Genomic DNA, 18192 nt, shown 5'->3' with positions numbered 1-18192 from the left:
AAGACCCAACACAGCCATAAATTAATTAATTAATTAATTTTTTTTAAAAAATGAGTCTAGGAAGAAATTCAATATAACCTTGTAACAGTTCTAATGGAATTTAATAATCTAATAGGATCCAATAATCTGTTTACTAGTCCTTTGGAAGAGAGGTTAAGTGAAGGAATTATCAATATTTCTACTAACTAGTTCCTATGCTAATTATTTGTATTCATTATAGTAAACCAGTCAGAATTCTTATAAGTAATTCAGTTACTATTGACTCCAATGTGATGCAATTGTATTTTTTCTAAAACAGTCTTAAAGTCAGTCTAATTTAGATTAGCTTGCTATAATTAAACTAGGTTCTGTTCATCACACACTATCATCTCTTTCACCTAACTAAAGTTTTCTAAGCAGTAGTTAAATTATCTTATCTCAGCACTTTATAATGTTGAACTTAAACCTGGGAATAACCAAGGTCTTTAGAATGATTATGGATGCAGCTTTATGTTTTATTTTTATACCCTTATATATAGAAAGCCCTGAGCAGAATTTTGTATTTCCAGTAATGTGTGATACAACTTTTTATTGATATTTTTATTGGAGATGAGAATATAGCCACCATTGTGACTCGCTTGGCCCTGTCTGTCCTTATGTAGGTGCCTTTTACAAACACTAATGGTGAATTCCATTTGCTCTTTGTCATAGAAAGCTAAGACTTTGGCTATGTCAGTTACTTCCCCTGGATTTGCCGAGTTCACTCCTCAATCCATCCTAAGGTCTGGTCTTCGAACAACACCTTTAGCGTCTCCCTCTTTGTCACCTGGAAGGTCTCTTACTCCTCCTTTACGACTTAAAGAAACTAGAATTTCATTCATGGAAGAAGGCATAACCACAAAATGGACTGCTGGAGTAAGTTTGATAATAGTTGGAACAAAAGGATTTAATAAGAATATATTAGCTCCTATAAGTAAAAAGTTAGATAAATTGATTTGTATAATATCACTACAGATTTTTATATACAGTCTTGCAGGTAGTCATAAAATCAGAAGACATTAGTTCAGAAGGCAACTTTAGGGCCTTGGCTAAGCCAAACCCGTCACTTACAGGTGAAGAAAATAGGGCTAGAAGCACCAAGTCAAATTATCTATAACCAAATAGCTATTTGATGGTAGAAATGGGACTAGAATTGTTTTGTTTTGTTTTTTTAAATTTCTTTGTTTTTTAACCCGTATTGTACTGCTTCTCTTATTAAGTTCGTAGTTTGTTGTCTATTTAGGGAGGGTATGTCTTCAGAGCTCCACTGTAGGTTAATAGGAACTCGTTGGTGCTTATTGGGCATCTTGCCTCTTCTGTGTTTTAGTCTTTTGGGAATAGTGATCTATCACCAGTTAGAGAACCATTAACAGTCATTAACTTTTAATCAGCAATCTGAAGAGAATGGATTTAGAATAAGTGAATTTTGGTGGAGAAAAGAATTTGGAGAAAAATGGAACGTGGAGAGGGTGGGTATGATTGGGATGGATAGCTTAGACGTGACTGATTTTTACTAGTAAAATTATTTTTCTCCAAACCTTTTACTTAACAGGCTGCAGATGACAGCAAAACAAAAGCATTTATTACTGCACCTTTCCATAAATGTGCAGTTCCAGCAGAAACTGAATGGCTGAAGAATAAAGATAAGGCAACATCTTTTCCCCTGAATAGCCCTGAAAAGGACCATCAAGAAATGAATGTGAGGTCACAGGATACAACTTCACAAAGTTTGGAGAAACTGGATGTGAGCATAGAAAATAGCAATACTTCAACCAGATCAGACCAGACTACCTTGGAGTATCAGGATGCTCCATCACCAGGAGACTTTGAATGTATTTTCATGGCCTCTAAGCCAGTGACACGCTCTTCCACTGAACAAATTACTAATTTAACTGAACAGACTGAGAACAGTGATAAAGATACATTTGAATTGGAAGTAACTCCTCCAGACCTGGAGAAACAAATGGGTAAGAACTCATCCCAAATATTCAAAATGGCCACTGATACTCTTCAGTAAAATTTGTAATAGAGGTTTTTCTGTCATAAGAGAAGCATCAGGGTTAAATAATTATATGATCACAGCACAGTAGGCTCTAGACATAATACACGTATCTTAATTCTTTCCACTTACAAATATGGCTTACTTATATTGTTATATTCATTATAAGTAGGTGTGAGATTTGAGGAGAGGAGAACTTAATGTGTGTTCTGTTTTCATTTGGAAATGAAATTTGGAAAAGAACGGTAATGGTTAAGGAAGAAATGCCGGGTTTCAGTGTGACTTAAAGTCTTCCTATAGCTATGAGAAATAATAATACTGCCTTTACAGACTAGATTAACTTATCCATACAGCAGCCTCAACTTTCTAGAAAGCTGCTCAGAAAACAGGAAGTTCATTCTACTCTCCATCCCTACCTCCAAAATAATCACTGGAAACTGAAAAGTAATGTCCAAAGACCCATGAATTTATTGTCTTTATATTCATTTGTCAAAAAAATTTTGAGCCTCTAATTTACGTGCAACAGGTGGGCTCCGGCTTTGTGTGTGCTAGGTGTTAAGTGATAAAGTAATAAGTAGACATAGCACCTGCCCACATGTAATTTTGAACCTAGTGGATTATATCAAACAAGCATGTACAATGTAGTTTGATAAGCGCTACACTGGGGAACGTAGAAGGGACCAGTAGAACACCAGGAAGGGGAGAGATTTGGCTTAGAATTGGTGGATCAGAAAACTTACTCTATTTTTATGTTTCTTACCCCTGCATAGATTTAAAGGTAATTCCTAACTTTAAATATGTAAAACCCAATACTTGTATAAAAATCTGTGTCATAGTGGTTTCTTTGGGGAAATACGTTCTGCCTAAGCTGAACTAAAGGTTTCTTAAAATGTGAATGTGGTGAAGTTGGGGCTATGATGTCTTTATTTAATAAACATACACATTATTAATTGCTCTAAGAATTTAGGACTCTCTTTATAAATAGCATATGTTTAGAAGTTTATGTTATTCTTTTGATGTGCTGTGTTCCACTAAAATATTTGAATGGTAAATGTTCGACAAGGATGTTCATGGCAATATCTTCATTGATGAGTCCTAAAATGATTAGACAGTCTCAAATGGAAATTTTTATTGTTTTTGTAGGGGATTATGTAGCACAGACTTTAGAGTGAAATAAGCTAGATTTGAATCTTACTAGCTCAGCTAGTTGCTAGGTTTGTGATCTGGGATAAGCAGTGTAACCATATGCTTCTGTTTTCTCATCTGTAAAATGGGAGTAATAGTACTACCGCTTTGGATGTTGAGGATTAAGAGAGTTGTTAAATGTAAAACACTTGCAACAGTGCCTGTTAAGCCAAAAGTGTGAGTGGTAGATGAAAGAGAGGGGGTTGGGAGGGGGGCTCTTGGCCTAGGCTCAGAGAATTAGAAGGAACTTGCAGTCTGATGCCAATGGAGTAAATCTAAAAGTACAAAAAGCAGACCCAACAACTTATTAAAAAGTAATAGGCCAAGACCGTGAGTAATCACTAAACATTTAACATAAATAATTATGAATGTTCTTAACTGTGTGATTTATAGGCACTTTAGAAGATGCAGAAACAAAGGATCTCTCAGTTGCACAGGGGGCACTTTCAGGATTAAATAACTTAAGCCCCATTCAAGGAGTTGAAGCTTCTTTTTGTGTACCATCAGTCTGTGAAGGGTAAGTTTATAGAGAAAATTTCAAATATTAATAAAGTTTAATGAAACTGTGAAGCAGTAGTAAATATTGATATTTGTTCTATGCATAGATTAGCTTTTATTTTGATCTTTGGCATTTCCATTTTGGTAATGTTTTCTGTTATGAAAGAAGTTCATTTGTACAACTGTGTGTTATTTCGTAGTTATTATGAAATCTGAGAATGATACCAGATGTTTCCTGAATATATAGAGACATGATAAATTGAGACAGAACTCTTTAATATTCTTTGGTGATTCTATTTTTGTTGAAAACCAAAAGTGTCACTCAGAGCCACACATCCGTCCGTGCTCTCCCGTTTTCAGTGTTTTCAGGGTGATAAGGTGTGTATCCTATAGCACGAAGGCAGAGCGTAAGGGAGATGGTTCAGAGGCAGTAGTGTTCCCTGCCATTTGATTGATACAAGACTCTGGCAGTTTTTGTTTTTCAGTGACTGCTGGAACTGTTATGCTCCCAATTATTCCGTTTCATTTAGCACTTAACACATTTAGCCAGTGTACTAGATGATGTATGGCAGTGCTACTTAAAGTGCAGTCTAATAAGATTGATGCCAGTTCCCAGTTTATGGTCTACAACAAGATAGCAGCTTCTGTTAGAATATATATCAGTAGCCTTTTTTGAAAGTCAGCTGAGCTAATCATTGAAGTAATTGATTGACCTTCTGGCATAAACTCCTTATCTCATTGCAAGACTGGACACATTGTATATCAGCACTTTGAGTAACACTGTTGCAGAGCAGGGGTCTCCAACCCCCGGGCTGCGGACCGGTACCGGTTAGGAACCGGGCCGCACAGCAGGAGGTTTGTGGCGGGTGAGCAAGTGAAGCTTCATCTGTCGCTCCCCATCGCTCACATTACTGCCTGAACCATCCCCCCTCATCCGTGGAAAAATTGTCTTCCACGAAACTGGTCCCTGGTGCCAAAAAGGTTGGGGACCGCTGTGGTAGAGAATACCAAAAAAGTTGCAGCTTCAGTTATCAAGAAGTAGTAAGGGTAATTTACTAAGATTAGCCCACATAAAATGTGATAATTTAAGGCGTTGTAAATGGTTCATTACTTTATGAGTCTTGAGAGTGACTTCACAAACCACCCAGAAAAATCAGTGTCATAATAGTCACCTCTCATACATTGAACTCAATCAGATGCTTCACTTCTGAGAAGAGAAATCCTGATTAACTGTGATCTTTGCCAGGCCTTCATGGAAAAAGAGGGAGAAACAGTACAAAAGGATTATCAAGATTGTTTTGTTGTTTAATTCTAAGGTTTTTAAAATTTTAATGAAAACTAATTATTTATTTTAATGGGTTTGATGGATAATTACAACAATGGCAAATCAAAAGAGCATTCACTTGACCAGAAACTTTGTGGTCATCAGTAACAATCTAGGTGAATATTCACCGTCCTTGGCAAGCTAGTTCCTTTTTAAATGTAAACTTATTTGGTTGTGGGTTCTTAGTTATCCTTACTATATAAATATTGTGATTGAGGTAAGTCTTACAAATATACCTACAAATAAATGTGTGTATATTCCAATTACATACTTTTTCTTGAATTTACTTTACAGTTTGTCCAGTTTAAAAAATCAGCATGCTGTAGTTGGCTTTAGGGAAAGGCCAGCTCAGAATAGAAAGGGACCACTGTCACCATCTTTCCAGAACACTTATCAAGTGGATTAATGCAGGTCACACTGGTCTCCGATTTTGAGTCATTTATCATGTGCTTTCCAGTTAGCATTAAAATATTGAATCTGGGGCTTCCCTGGTGGCGCGGTGGTTGAGAGTCTGCCTGCCAATGCAGGGGACACGGGTTCGAGCCCTGGTCTGGGAAGATCCCACATGCCGCAGAGCAACTAGGCCCGTGAGCCACAACTACTGAGCCTGCGCGTCTGGAGCCTGTGCTCCGCAATGGGAGAGGCCGCGACAGTGAGAGGCCCGCACACCGCGATGAAGAGTGGCCCCCGCTCGCCGGAACTAGAGAAAGCCCTCGCACAGAAACGAAGACCCAACACAGCCAAAATAAATAAATTTATTAAAAAAAAAAAAAATATTGAATCTGATTCTACTGAGTATAAGGGGGAAATGTCCATAATATTTGATAGATTTATTTGAAGAATATGGCCACAGATAATTAAAAATTGGCCTAAGTGTAATTTATACTGACCAGCATTTTAAAATCATTTTATTTGTAGTTTAAGGTCATGCCATTGTATTCAACAACAAACAATTAGAAAATAGGAAAAACAAATACAGCATTACTTGTTTCTAAATTCACTTGTAAATTATTTAGTATTATTCTGGATGAAGTTGCATGATATTTTCTCTGAACCTCAGTTTTCATGAACAAAATGAAAAGTAAGAATTGGGTAAAGCGGGTTAGAGCAGATGAAATCTTCTTACACACTAAAGTATATATTTCTATTTCTAAAGGAAAATCCTCACCCCGAAGTCCAAGGTACCTGTTTTAGACGAAGGACTAGTATCTGTTGAAACCTGTACCTCTACAATTAGAGCAGGTAACAATAAATGTATGTATTATTTTGACTTTAGAATTATTTCATTTTAGTGTTGTGTCTAAAGAGTGTTCTATTCTTAGGACAAAAGAATCTGGATAATCAGACTTTCTTATCTCAGTTATTCTCCAGTTGTTTCCCCAGCTAAAAATAGAATTCTGAGGAGGTGTGTCAGCTACCAAACAGTGGGTTGCTTATAAAACACTCTATGGTTCTCATAGTGGAAGTCTTAGAATGGTTTTTGTGGACATATTTAAAGAAGAGCAAAGTAAATTACCAGTCCCCAGCCAGGCTGCACACCTGCTTTTTGATCTTCTGAGATTCAGTTATATATACAGGGAAACTTCCATATTTATTCTGTGTTTGTGGTAACATATAGCCAAGATTGGCTTATTATTATTAGAAAATAATCTCAAATGACTGAATTTGCTCCAGGGAAAATGAACAGATACATGGAATTTGTTTTGTATTTTTTTTTTTTTTTGAGTGCCTCCTCTCAGTTAGACCCTGGCTATACAGAGATGAGGAAGATATATTTTCTTCATTGAACTCACAGTTGGGTTTAGGGAAAGCAGACACCTTGAATGCCTGTGTCTAGAACTTGTCTAAGCATTTCACATACGATGTTGACACTGTCTGACTCTAGAGCTCACACTCTTAACCGTTATATCCTTCTGCCTGTCAAATTATGAATAGGGCTTAGGACAAGCTTGAGTAGACCTGTTCTTCCCCACCCCGCCCCCCATTAAGAATGTAATATATATTTACTGTAAAATAATCAGGAAATCATAGTCTCACATATAAAGTAAAAATCCCCATAACCCGGTTACCCAGTTTAAGAATCTATTATTAAGAAAGTGTCTTTTCCCTGAGTTTTTTTCCTGTGCATTTTTCCCCAATATGTTGAAAGAGGAGGTAAGTGCGGTGGATAGAGAATACCAAGGATTTGAACAGACTGCTTGGGTTCATAACCCTGTTCTGCACTTACTATGTATAAGACTATGAGCTATACCTCTGTTTCTTTGTCTATAAAATTTAATAGCTTTCACTGTTAATAAAAGCTCAATAAATGTTAACTATTATAAATTATTAACAATTAAATTTATTATAATCAAAAACAACTTTCTTTTTCACTTAACAGTATATTTAAGATATTTTCCCATGTCATTAATACAGATTAATTCTGTTCTTTTTAGTGGCTGTAATAGTATTTCATAGTATGGATGTTCTGTGGTATGCTTAACTAATTGCTGATTGGTGAACAGTTTGAGCTGATGACCATTTTTGTTTGTTTTGCTATCTCATTTCTGCAATGAATATTATTGTGTATGCATCTTTGCACAGTCTGTGTCAGTGTTTCTTTTGAGCAGATTCCTAAACATGGCCTTGCTGGGTCAAGGAGTGTGCACAGATTTTTAATATTTTATTGTTTTTTCGCCAATAAAGCTTGTTTAAAGAGGAAGGTGAAAGATAAGGAGAAATTTTTCTTTATGATCCCCCCCACCCCAGTTTATTTAAGTGGTAGAATATGTGGCCATTTGGATGCTTTCTGCCAAAAGGGAAATATCTAGTCCTTTTCACAGCCAGATCAAAGCCCAGATTGCATGTCCCTCATGTAATTCTGTAATGGCTCAACAAGGATAGCTGGTTGTCTAGTAGTCACCTGGTGAACATAATTTTCAGATTAATAAGGAACAAACATCTGAGCTCCTCGAGCAGTTTATCATCATATTGAAGTTTCACAGTAAGGGCAAGAATTATATTCTAGTTGAGAAAAACCAAAGTTGTCATTTTTAAATGTAAAATTTATCTTCTGTGTTTTATTTTTGTAGAAAGCAAATATGTATTGTTTAAACTGAGTGATTGGATACTGATGAAACAGGAGTGACATGTAGATCCTCATAGGCTTTTCCTCCTTTAAGACGTTAGAAATTGTATGGCACTATGACAGTTTTTCAAGGAAACATTAAGTGCAATGCAGCCTTTTCCCTTCTGTTTGCTTCCCCAGTTGTGTATATATCTTTCTCTGTTTTTAGCTTAAAATATGGAAGATTAACTCTCATTTTTCTTTCAGCTATGGCTGATGTTCTTGGTGATAGTGGAAGCTCTGGGCTTGTTACCTCTGAAGGCCCTATTATCTCTGAACATAGGCTTGACCAGGAAACAGCACTGAACTTAAAAGAAGATCATGAAATAGAAGTTGATGTACTAAAAGCAAGTGTTGACTTATCAGAAGAAAAGCCTCCAGTTTCTGATGATTCTCCTGATACTCAAGAAATTCATGTAAAAAAAATAATTTTTTATTTCTTTGTCAGTCTTTCAGTTTTGGTTTAGTTAGGTTTCAAACCATAGTTCAAATCTAATATATTCATTTATTTGACTGCTATATGAAAACCTCTATATAAAAATCTGTGTTCAAAAAAGTATATAAATATATTGTGGAATTATAGAGCACATCCTTTAAGTAAGAAATTGTTTTTCATGAAAACCAAAAGGCTGTGTTAAAGAAGTCACAATTTTAATAATTTAGTTTTTGCTCAGTATCCGGTTCAAATGAAAGTTCTTTTAGCCATAAGAAAACAGATATTGGTTACTCTAGAGACATGTATGACATCGAAACTATCCAGAGCGTATATTTGAGAATAATTGAGTACAGTTAACTAGGGTTCTTTCCCACCCACCACCCCACCACCCCCCCATTCATACTTGTGGGAAAATACTGTTCTGCTGGCTGGGGGTTAACTTCTTAGACACTCCAGAAAGGTGGGGGCTTTTTTATGTGGGGGGGGAGGTTTTTGGTATTTAATATGACTTACATTTCCTAAAATTCCACCAAATCTCTTTTATTATCAACAGGCAACTTTTATATGATACATGAATTTAAGATGAAGAAAAATCACCTCTTCTAATTATTTATAGAGATGTGATTGTATAATATTTGGGAGGCTTAACTCAGAAATGTCATGGTTATCCATATTCAATTTCATGAGTATTCTCACTGTGAGTTAGATGGATAAAGTCCCTGTTCCTTCAGCTGGGGAGCTAACACAATTTGTGGGCATGATGTAAATGGGAATCCTCATTTCTGGGTATTTCCAGTCTTTCATTTCACTGAATGTTTGGGGAGTGGGAAAATGTCATTGTTTAGGTGGGTGGTAATGTTCTACCTTCTTGGTCAGGAGATCTCTCTGTTACTTTCTGCCTCCTCCTTTTTCTCCCCTTCCCTTACCAAAAGGTAAATGCAAGGAGCATTCCTTCTTCCACCAAACCCTTGCAAGAGAGGTACTGAACTTGAAAGCCTTAGGAATTTCATGGTTTATGCAGCCCCAGCAAAGGGAAGAGGATTGAGTCTAGCCCAAGGGAGCTTATGTAGGTGAATTCTTCTTCAACCTTATGGGGATCATGCTGTTTAGAAAAAGTGTGGTTAGTTAGGTAATTTGGGGATTATCATTAAAACACAGTTTGGGGGTTGTTTCTTTTTCTCCGGTTAATTTTTCTTTCCTTGGGTGAGAATAGAATAAGTCCTTAATTATCACAACTGTTGGCATCATAATAATTTTTAAGGTTTTGTTAAGACTGTCTTTTTTTAGCCAGGGAAATGTAGAATTCTACTTTTAATTCCATTCAGAATCTCAATCTTTTTCTATCTAGTTATTTTGACTGAGTGAGAAAGTCTGATTGCTTAAATGGATATTTTATAAAGTAAACCCATAAGTATATGCCATATCAAATGTAGTTTATGTTTAACAATTCATACACCAAGGGAGAGGTGGTCATGAAAAAAATTTATGCTTTAGGTTAAAATAAATGTATACATTAACAGTCTCTTATCTTTAATTCATTTTAGGTAATTGAACATGAAAAGCTTGAAGTTCAAGATTCAGGACAAGAGGCTAGGAATCTTTCATTTAATGAGTTGTATCCCTCAGGAACTCTTAAGCTTCGATACAATTTTGATACCATTGAGCAACAGTTTTGTGACTTACCTGATAACAAAGACTCTGCTGAGTGTGACATTGCTGAAGTAGATGGGGAACTTTTTGTGCCACAGAGCAACTTTACCTTGATTTTGGAAGGTGAAGAAGGAGAAGTAGAGACAGGTGATTCTGCAGCATCTAATGTGCTAGCTAAAGCAGCTAATGCAGCCACTGAGGAAAAACATGTATACAGTGGGGAAAATGATAATCACGGACATGTTGCAAATTTGCCATCTGTCATAACTAGTGATCAGGAGTCCCAAAGGGTAGAGACATTACCATATGTGCCTGAACCAATTAAAGTAGCAATCGCAGAAAATTTATTAGATGTAATTAAAGACACAAGAAGTAAAGAAATTACTTCAGATACAATGGAACAGTCCATTCAAGAAAACATACCTTTAATAAGCCAAAAGGTAATGTGTTCCACCAAGTTAGCCAAATCTACATTTAAGACTGTTCCGGAAACAAGTACGGTGACTATAAATGTCAGCGAGGTTAATGACATGATTTCCTCCAGAACTCGCAACAGAGGACGTGTCCAAAACCTGAACGTCAAATCGGCACAACAGGAAGAGTCAGCAGATGTTGCTACTCCTGAGATGCTGGGACTTTCAGTTACGAAGAGAACTAGGAAAACAAAAGAAATTTCGGGGGCTTTTGAAAGTGCCTGTTCTGATGATAAAGGAATATCTCATAACCAGCAAATACCTCAAAATTCTATTACTCCTAGGAGAGGAAGGAGAAAAAAAGAAATTAATCAAGACATTTTAGAAAATATTAATTCTGTGGAACAAGAATTACAGGTTACTCCAGGTAGGGAATTAAGAAGGTTAAAATCATCTCAGCTGTTGGAACCAGCAACTGAAGAAACTTCTCTTAGAAAAGAAGTTAAGCTTTCATCTGTTAGAAAAAGGACTCCTAAACGAATTAAAAAATCTGTCGAAAATCAGGAAAGTGTTGAAGTTATAAATGATCTGAAAATCAGTAAAGTAGCAAGTCCTAGCAGAAGTACCAGGAAATTGAGAAGTGCTAATTTGGAAACTTCTAAAAATACAGGATATAAACAAGATGGGGAGTCCATCGAAGAGCAACTGCCTATTCAACATAGTAAAAGGGTTAAAAAGAAAGAAGTTAGTGCATCAGATGTAACAGAAGATTCCAAACTTGGTTCATCCCAGTTGACTCTTCAAGCAGAATTTGATACTCCGGCTACACCTAGGAAACGTGGTAGACCAAGAAAAATTAATCCATCTGAAGATGTAGAATCTAAGGCTGTTAAGGAAGCAAGAAGTCTCAAGAAGAGAGAAGGTCTCAGCATCCAAAGGAGATCTACAAGAAACACCCCAGCTAAAAGTGAAAATACTGATGTTGGAAAACCAGCTTTAGAAAAATCAGTTTTAGTGCCAAATGAGGAACTTGTTACAGCAATGAGCTCTAAGAAGAAGCTTACAAAAAGGACTGAAAACCAAAGCCAAAAACGTTTATTACGCTCAATATCAGAAAAATGCATAGATGAAGAAATGACAGACAAAGAACCGAATGACCAAGAAGAAAAATTGCTTGCCACAGTTGCTTTGACTAAATCTTCCCGTAGCACAAGGACTAGATCTAGCAAGGCCATCTTGTTGCCGGACCTTTCTGAACCAAAAAATGAGTCTTTTTTATTTTCTCCTCCTGTGTCAAAGGTTCCAAGGAAAGAGAAAGGTACTTTTATTTCTTTTCAAAGCATAATTTTCATCTCATTCAAAGTCTTCAGTTTAAAAAAAATTCTGTTGGTTCAAACATGATTAGATTTTGTGTTAAGGCACTTACGGATTATTTCTTCTAAAACTGATTTGTAGTTACAGGGAATTCCTCCCCCTTCAAAAAACATAAACAAAAACCAATTTTGATCTTTTGATAGTAAAATTTAAATATTTTATATTTTAAAGTTTATTTTTACATTCAAGAATTTCTGTTTCACCATGACTTTTTAAATACTATAATTCACTTGACATAGGTTTAATTTTTTAGAATAGTATTATTTCTCTTCATTCTGCCCTTATATCATGTGACTTAATTTTGGTTTCTCCCCCAGATAGAACCATCATTTTTGGCTCATATCCCAGCTGGTGTCCACAACTTTAAATTGTTTTGAAGGGAAACAGCAGTAGAATTCTACTGATTACAATACAGAAATTATTTAAATCCATATTCCCTGTTGTCTGTGAACTGGCAAGGCTACATGCCCAACCCCCCTCACTGGCGATAAGTGAGCTAATGATCATACTGCCTGGTTGGTATAGTTCATACCTTCTCAACAGGAGTGATGGCTCTCCCAAAAGGGTGAAAATATCTTACTCTTTTTTATGTATAAAGCAGAGATATACATAAAGTACATAAACAGATATACAGTATTATCTGTGCTATTAAGATTTCTTGTGGGGGGGGAATTCAGTGAGGGAGACAAGGAAAAAGGTCTAAAAAGGTGCTGATAAAGATTAGGGACTTGTAAGTGAAGTAGGTGTCTTTGTTGTTCTACTAAACTTTTTTATTAAACTGTTGCATGCATTTTTAAATGCGTTAGTGAACATCCTATACAGTTGCTTCCTGACTTGGGGAAGGCCAGGAGAAAGATAAGTCATTTAAAAATCTGCAAACTGAAATTTTCTGCCTTCAACATTCACTGTGTAAAAACCTCTTTAAGTATATTGTATTCATGAAGTCCAGTTGTTATATTTACATAGCACAAGCCCAGGAAAGGGCCCTTTGCCATAGAATTGATCATTTGACCAAAAAGTGATCTGTAGTTATGGGAGATTTTGGTAGTACTGTATAATCCCATTTCTTCTTGCTGTTGGGAAAGTGTGGTTATGCTTATACTTGGCATGGAGGAAAATGAAATGACCAAATGTGAGATTTTAGCTGACTTTACTAAGCTGCTATTTTAGGTAAAAGTTAAAATGAAAAAGAACAGTGAGTGGTAGAAGAATGTCATTAACAATTCTTTTATACTTTTCTAATGACTTTTAGAGTATAGTAAACGCAAAATTTGGGGGTTCTTTTGGTAGAGCATAGCCAAACATCTCAATAATTCTGATATTTGTTATCTTTACATAGTCGTCATCTGTATACATGTTACCTATAACTTTTTTCTGTAATAAAAATAATATATGCCTGCCACAGAAAATTAGAAATTAGAAGTATTTAATCTAGTCAACTAGAGGACCAGTAACCACTGTTCACATTTTCTTTTATATCCTTCTAGTTAAATATATAGTTTGTTTTTTATAAAACCCAACAAACTACGGTTTGTGTATAGATATATATACTGCTCCCACCACCTCCTACTTATTTCTTGAGCATTTTTCCTCAAAACCCTGAGTGTTCGTGGTTTTGTATTTTTTTTGTTTGTTTTTTACACATTGATAGAGTCCACGTGTGGCATTTCATCTCACTTATGTGCCGCAGATCACTCAAGCATTCTCCTGCCAGGTATTTGAATTGTCTTCAGATTTTCTGGTATTAACAATAAGCATCTTCTAGTATGAGGTTAGAGGTGATAAGAAATTTGGGACTGAGATTTCTCACTTCTGCCACTAACTAGCTGGGCAGAAAATCATTTAACCTTTCTGAATCTTGTTTTCTCATCTTTACAATGTGGGTAATAATGCCTACTACGTAGGGTTCTTGTGAGTATTGAGTGTTCACTACTTTAACAAAGCAATTAACACCGTTAGTTTCCTTTCTTATTTTGCCCTCAGATTATAGTTTCTACACTCTTACAATACCTTCTGTCCCTTGTGCCTATTTAACTTGCATTTTTTTAAAAAAAAACTCCTTCAGGGAGGGGTGGGAGGTACAGAGAAGAGTGGATACAGAAATATTATATGATTAGAAAGCTGGAGGCCATCCTCTATTTAATTGAAACATGTCAAAGAAACAGATATCGTAGAATCACTAACTAAAAAGAATGTAAAGCTTTACATTTCAATAGATTTTCTCAAATTCTATTACTCAGCAGCAGATATTTAAGAAGGGTTTGCTGTATACCTGAGGCTGTACTAGGGTATACATTCACCAGTTCATTTGATTCTCAGTATAACCCAGTGTAGTACAGGTACTATTATTCCTTCTTTCCACAATGAGGAAATGGAAATTCAGTGAAACTGAGCACCCACATCACCCAGGTAATGAATAAATAGTGATGTCTTGGAGCCGATTCCTGCTGGCTAGTGAGAGCCAATTGTTAAGTATTCAGGAATTTTGTGAGCCAGCCATGGAACATTTATAGCACAGAAATAAGCAAATGCTATAAATCAGAGTTGCGGGTTTTTTTTTTGTTGTTGTTTTTTCCTTCCCAGAAAGCTGTTTACCAGTACGTTATTGGGTTTGAATCTATAGGACTTTCGAACTTCTTAGGCCTTAAGTAGCATTGGCCACCAAAACTTACCCTCAGAAAGCTTACCGAAGTACGCAAGGAATTGAAAGTATAATAAAGTCTTGTCTGGCTAATAGAAGCGTATGGAAGGAATGGTGGGGCTGAACATTTTTGCACGTGATAATGTATTTTTGTATTTCCTTCTTTATTCCTTTGGGTGCAGTGGGGAACTTGTAGGTGAAAAATATGAGCTGGTCTTTGAAAAGCCAAAGAAGCTCTTGTTCCTGGTAGCCTGGAAAAAGAAAAATAGAATGTATCATTTTCACAGAGCATAGATTTGTTTGTCTGTATCTTAACTGCAAAAGAGAGGAGTTAACCACCAGTGCCACTGATGCCACTTATCAGCTGGGAGCGGAGATGACTTTTATTTCTGACCCTCACCCCTTTTTTCTTTTGTTAAAAATCACATGCTTTACAGAATTTGACATCTTATAGAACTCTTGATTGTCCCAGTAGGTGAAATATCATTGAACTATAATTTGGGAATTTTATTCCAAAGATTTGTAAATTATATTCTTGAAATAATAACATTATAACATGCAAACAGCCGTAAAGCATAACATTATTCTAATCTTTAATCTCCACAGTAACTTTAAAGGTGCCATTTTGAATCTCATTTTATAGAAACTGAGGCACAGAGAGGTTTAGGTAACTTGGTTTTTGTCCCACAGCTAATAAATCCAGAAGCTAGGATTTAATTTCTGGCAGACTGGTTCAACTGCACCATGCCACTTCCATAATTACATTGCTAACTGCCATTAATATGGAGACCCTATAGTAAAAAACAGGGAAAAAAATCTGAGATGAAGTGTGTGATAAATATTTTTAATTACATACACTTTCAAGTAATTCTTAATTAAACCATTTCTATTTGTCTATGGAAAATCTTCCTATCGGCCTGTTTTTCTATATTGTTACTTTCTCTGCTTGCTTTTTTTCTTTTATGCTGTGGACTTTTCTATTGTTCCCCTTGCGTGGAACAACTGGCTCAGAATAAGCTGAAAGGAAAGAGGGTTTGAGTCTCTTCTTTGTAAATAAAATTGCTTTTTAAAATAAAAACCTTGCCTCTGGAAAAGTAGGAATTATGAAGCAAAGTAGCTCAGGTTACACAGGGCAGGCATACCTGGGAGATATTTGCAGATTAGGTTCCTTACTATCACAGTAAAGCAAATATCACGATAAAGCAGGTCATGCAAATTTTTTGGTTTCCCAGTGCATGTAAAAGTTACGTTTACACTATACTGTAGTCTTTTAAGTGTGCAATAGTATTTTTTAAATGTTCATACTTTAATTATAAAACACTTTATTGCTAAAAAATGCTAACCATCATCTGAGCTTTAAGCGAGCCTAATCTTTTTGCGATAGTAACATCAAAGATCACTGATTACTGTAACAAATATAATAATAATGAGAAAGTTTGAAATATTGGGAGAATTACCAAAAATGTGACACAGAGACACGAAGTGAACAAATGCTATTGGAAAAATGGCACAGATAGACTTGCCACAAACCTTCATTTTGCCATACCATATTTCAAACCTTCTAATATGCCATACCTCTTTTTATTGTGCTTTGCGTTATTGCCCTTAACTGCACTTCACAGATCTTGCTTTTTGTTGCAAGTTGAATTTATATGTCTATATATATAAAATAGATATATATATGAATAGATATACAGTGTTTTGTTCTTTCTTTCTACCTTTCTTTAGCTAAAAAAATAGAGGCTCCTGTGCAGCTGCAAGAATTAGTTTCGGATTTACCTTCTCAATTTGTCTTCTCACCTCCTACTTTAAGGACCAGGCGGAAAAACACATCTAATACATCCAAACTTGTAGATGAACTGGTAAGAAATGCATGATTTTATTTGTATGTGTATTTAAACATGCTTTTTATTTTTTTAAGCAATGCTTCCTAGATAAACTTCTTTTAAAAAGAGCAGACATTTATACTGTAAGTCCAAAATTGTCTTTTCTGCACTTTTGGGGATACTACCTTTAAGACAGATTGGTATGTTACTCATGGTTTATTATTGGCAGCTGCAGTTTAAATTACCTATTAGGGGAAGGGTTTTTAAATTGTAGTGTCCCACCATAATTATCTGGATGTATTTATTTAAAATGTAGGTCCCTGACCCCCTGGAGTGTCATCCACAGACCACACTTGGAGAGAGAGTGTTTCAGAGCTGACTAGTTGCATGTAACTCTAAAATAAAAATAGTTCAGGGATTGAATGTGAGCATGAGACCCTTATATTTACCAGTCTTAATTCATAAGCATGTCTTGAATTATCTGCTGTGAGCCAGTTACTATGCAAGGAAAAAGGCACAAAAATAATTCAGGCAGATTCCTTGTTTTTCAGGAGTTCAGTTTAATTGAAGAGGCAAAAATACAGATAATTATTTCACAGCATGATAAGAATCATTTATACCCAGATAACCCTGTAGACCCTGTAGGTAAAGGAGACGGGCATTGCTGGAAGAGGAGACAGCAGATGCAAAGGCGCAGGAGCCTGGCGATGCATGAGGAAGGGGGTGGGGCTGTTCACAAACTAGCAAATAGCCATGTGCATGCTTTAAGTAGTTTCGGTGAAAAGGGAATTCTAGGGAGGAAAAATGGTCACTGGTGGCCTAATTCTTATGCCGCGAGAGCCTGGATTTGGACAGAGTCAATAGAACAAAAGGGCAGGGGACAATGGAAACATTCCAGAATAAAGTTGATAAGACTTGGAGATAACTGAATGTGTGGGGATAAGGGATAATGAGCCTGTCCTAGATGACCAAGGTTTCTACCAAAAAATATAAGGAGTCCATTTGATATTTGTTAAGTTGAAATTCATTTAGCACTGTCTGGCTATATTCCTTGACTCAGGATGGAACTTTTTAGCTTAGATTTCAATTGTTTAATTACTTAAGGTTCATCTTTTAAAATTTTTAACCCATAGGAAGATGATGCTCAATCAGTTGAAACTGGGGGAAAGCAACAAGTGAAAAGAACCAGGACTGCAAAAACAAAACAAGCAAGCAAGTAAGACTTTTCTATGCTGTTATTTTTTTTCTGTTTTGTTTCTTAAAATTAGAGAAGACTCAACTTAAAAAGAGAAATTAAGCTCATCAGAAAAGGGTAATTTTTAGGGGCATTTATATGCACTGGCTCTGTGTAATTGTTAGATTTCACTGCAGAAGGTGGCTTTCTTATATAGCATGAAAGCCCATTCATTCATCCTTTTTAAAGAAGGGTATCACCTCACACCAGTCAGAATGGCCGTCATCAAAAAACCTACAAACAATAAATGCTGGAGAGGGTGTGGAGAAAAGGGAACCCTCTTACACTGTTGGTGGGAATGTAAATTGATACAGCCACTATGGAAAACGGTGTGGAGGTTCCTTAAAAAACTAAAAAAGAACTACATATGACCCAGCAATCCCACTACTGGGCCATATACCCAGAGAAAACCATAATTCAAAAAGACACACGCACCCCAATGTTCATTGCAGCACTATTTACAATAGGCAGGTCATGGAGGCAACCTA

General features: G+C 36.0%; 1 protein-coding gene across 3 annotated transcripts in view; it reads left to right on the top strand.

The window, feature by feature from the left end:
* The window catches only part of AHCTF1 (AT-hook containing transcription factor 1), an 80995-nt gene that overhangs the window by 61189 nt on the left and 1614 nt on the right, over window positions 1–18192 (top strand). For 2 of the 3 annotated variants that reach the window (XM_059941231.1, XM_059941220.1), the window contains 8 exons: window positions 691–894; window positions 1571–1985; window positions 3596–3719; window positions 6181–6278; window positions 8338–8546; window positions 10111–11947; window positions 16373–16506; window positions 17604–17686. In XM_059941231.1, the coding sequence (XP_059797214.1) occupies window positions 691–894; window positions 1571–1985; window positions 3596–3719; window positions 6181–6278; window positions 8338–8546; window positions 10111–11947; window positions 16373–16506; window positions 17604–17686 (3104 nt within the window). The remainder of the gene's footprint in view (window positions 1–690; window positions 895–1570; window positions 1986–3595; window positions 3720–6180; window positions 6279–8337; window positions 8547–10110; window positions 11948–16372; window positions 16507–17603; window positions 17687–18192) is intronic. The other variant, XM_059941209.1, reaches the window with a different exon arrangement.

The sequence above is a fragment of the Balaenoptera ricei genome, chromosome 1, assembly GCF_028023285.1.
Source record: "Balaenoptera ricei isolate mBalRic1 chromosome 1, mBalRic1.hap2, whole genome shotgun sequence".
NCBI lineage: Eukaryota > Metazoa > Chordata > Mammalia > Artiodactyla > Balaenopteridae > Balaenoptera > Balaenoptera ricei.
Note: the sequence above shows the minus strand (reverse complement) of the source record. Positions and strands in the feature narration are given on the sequence as shown.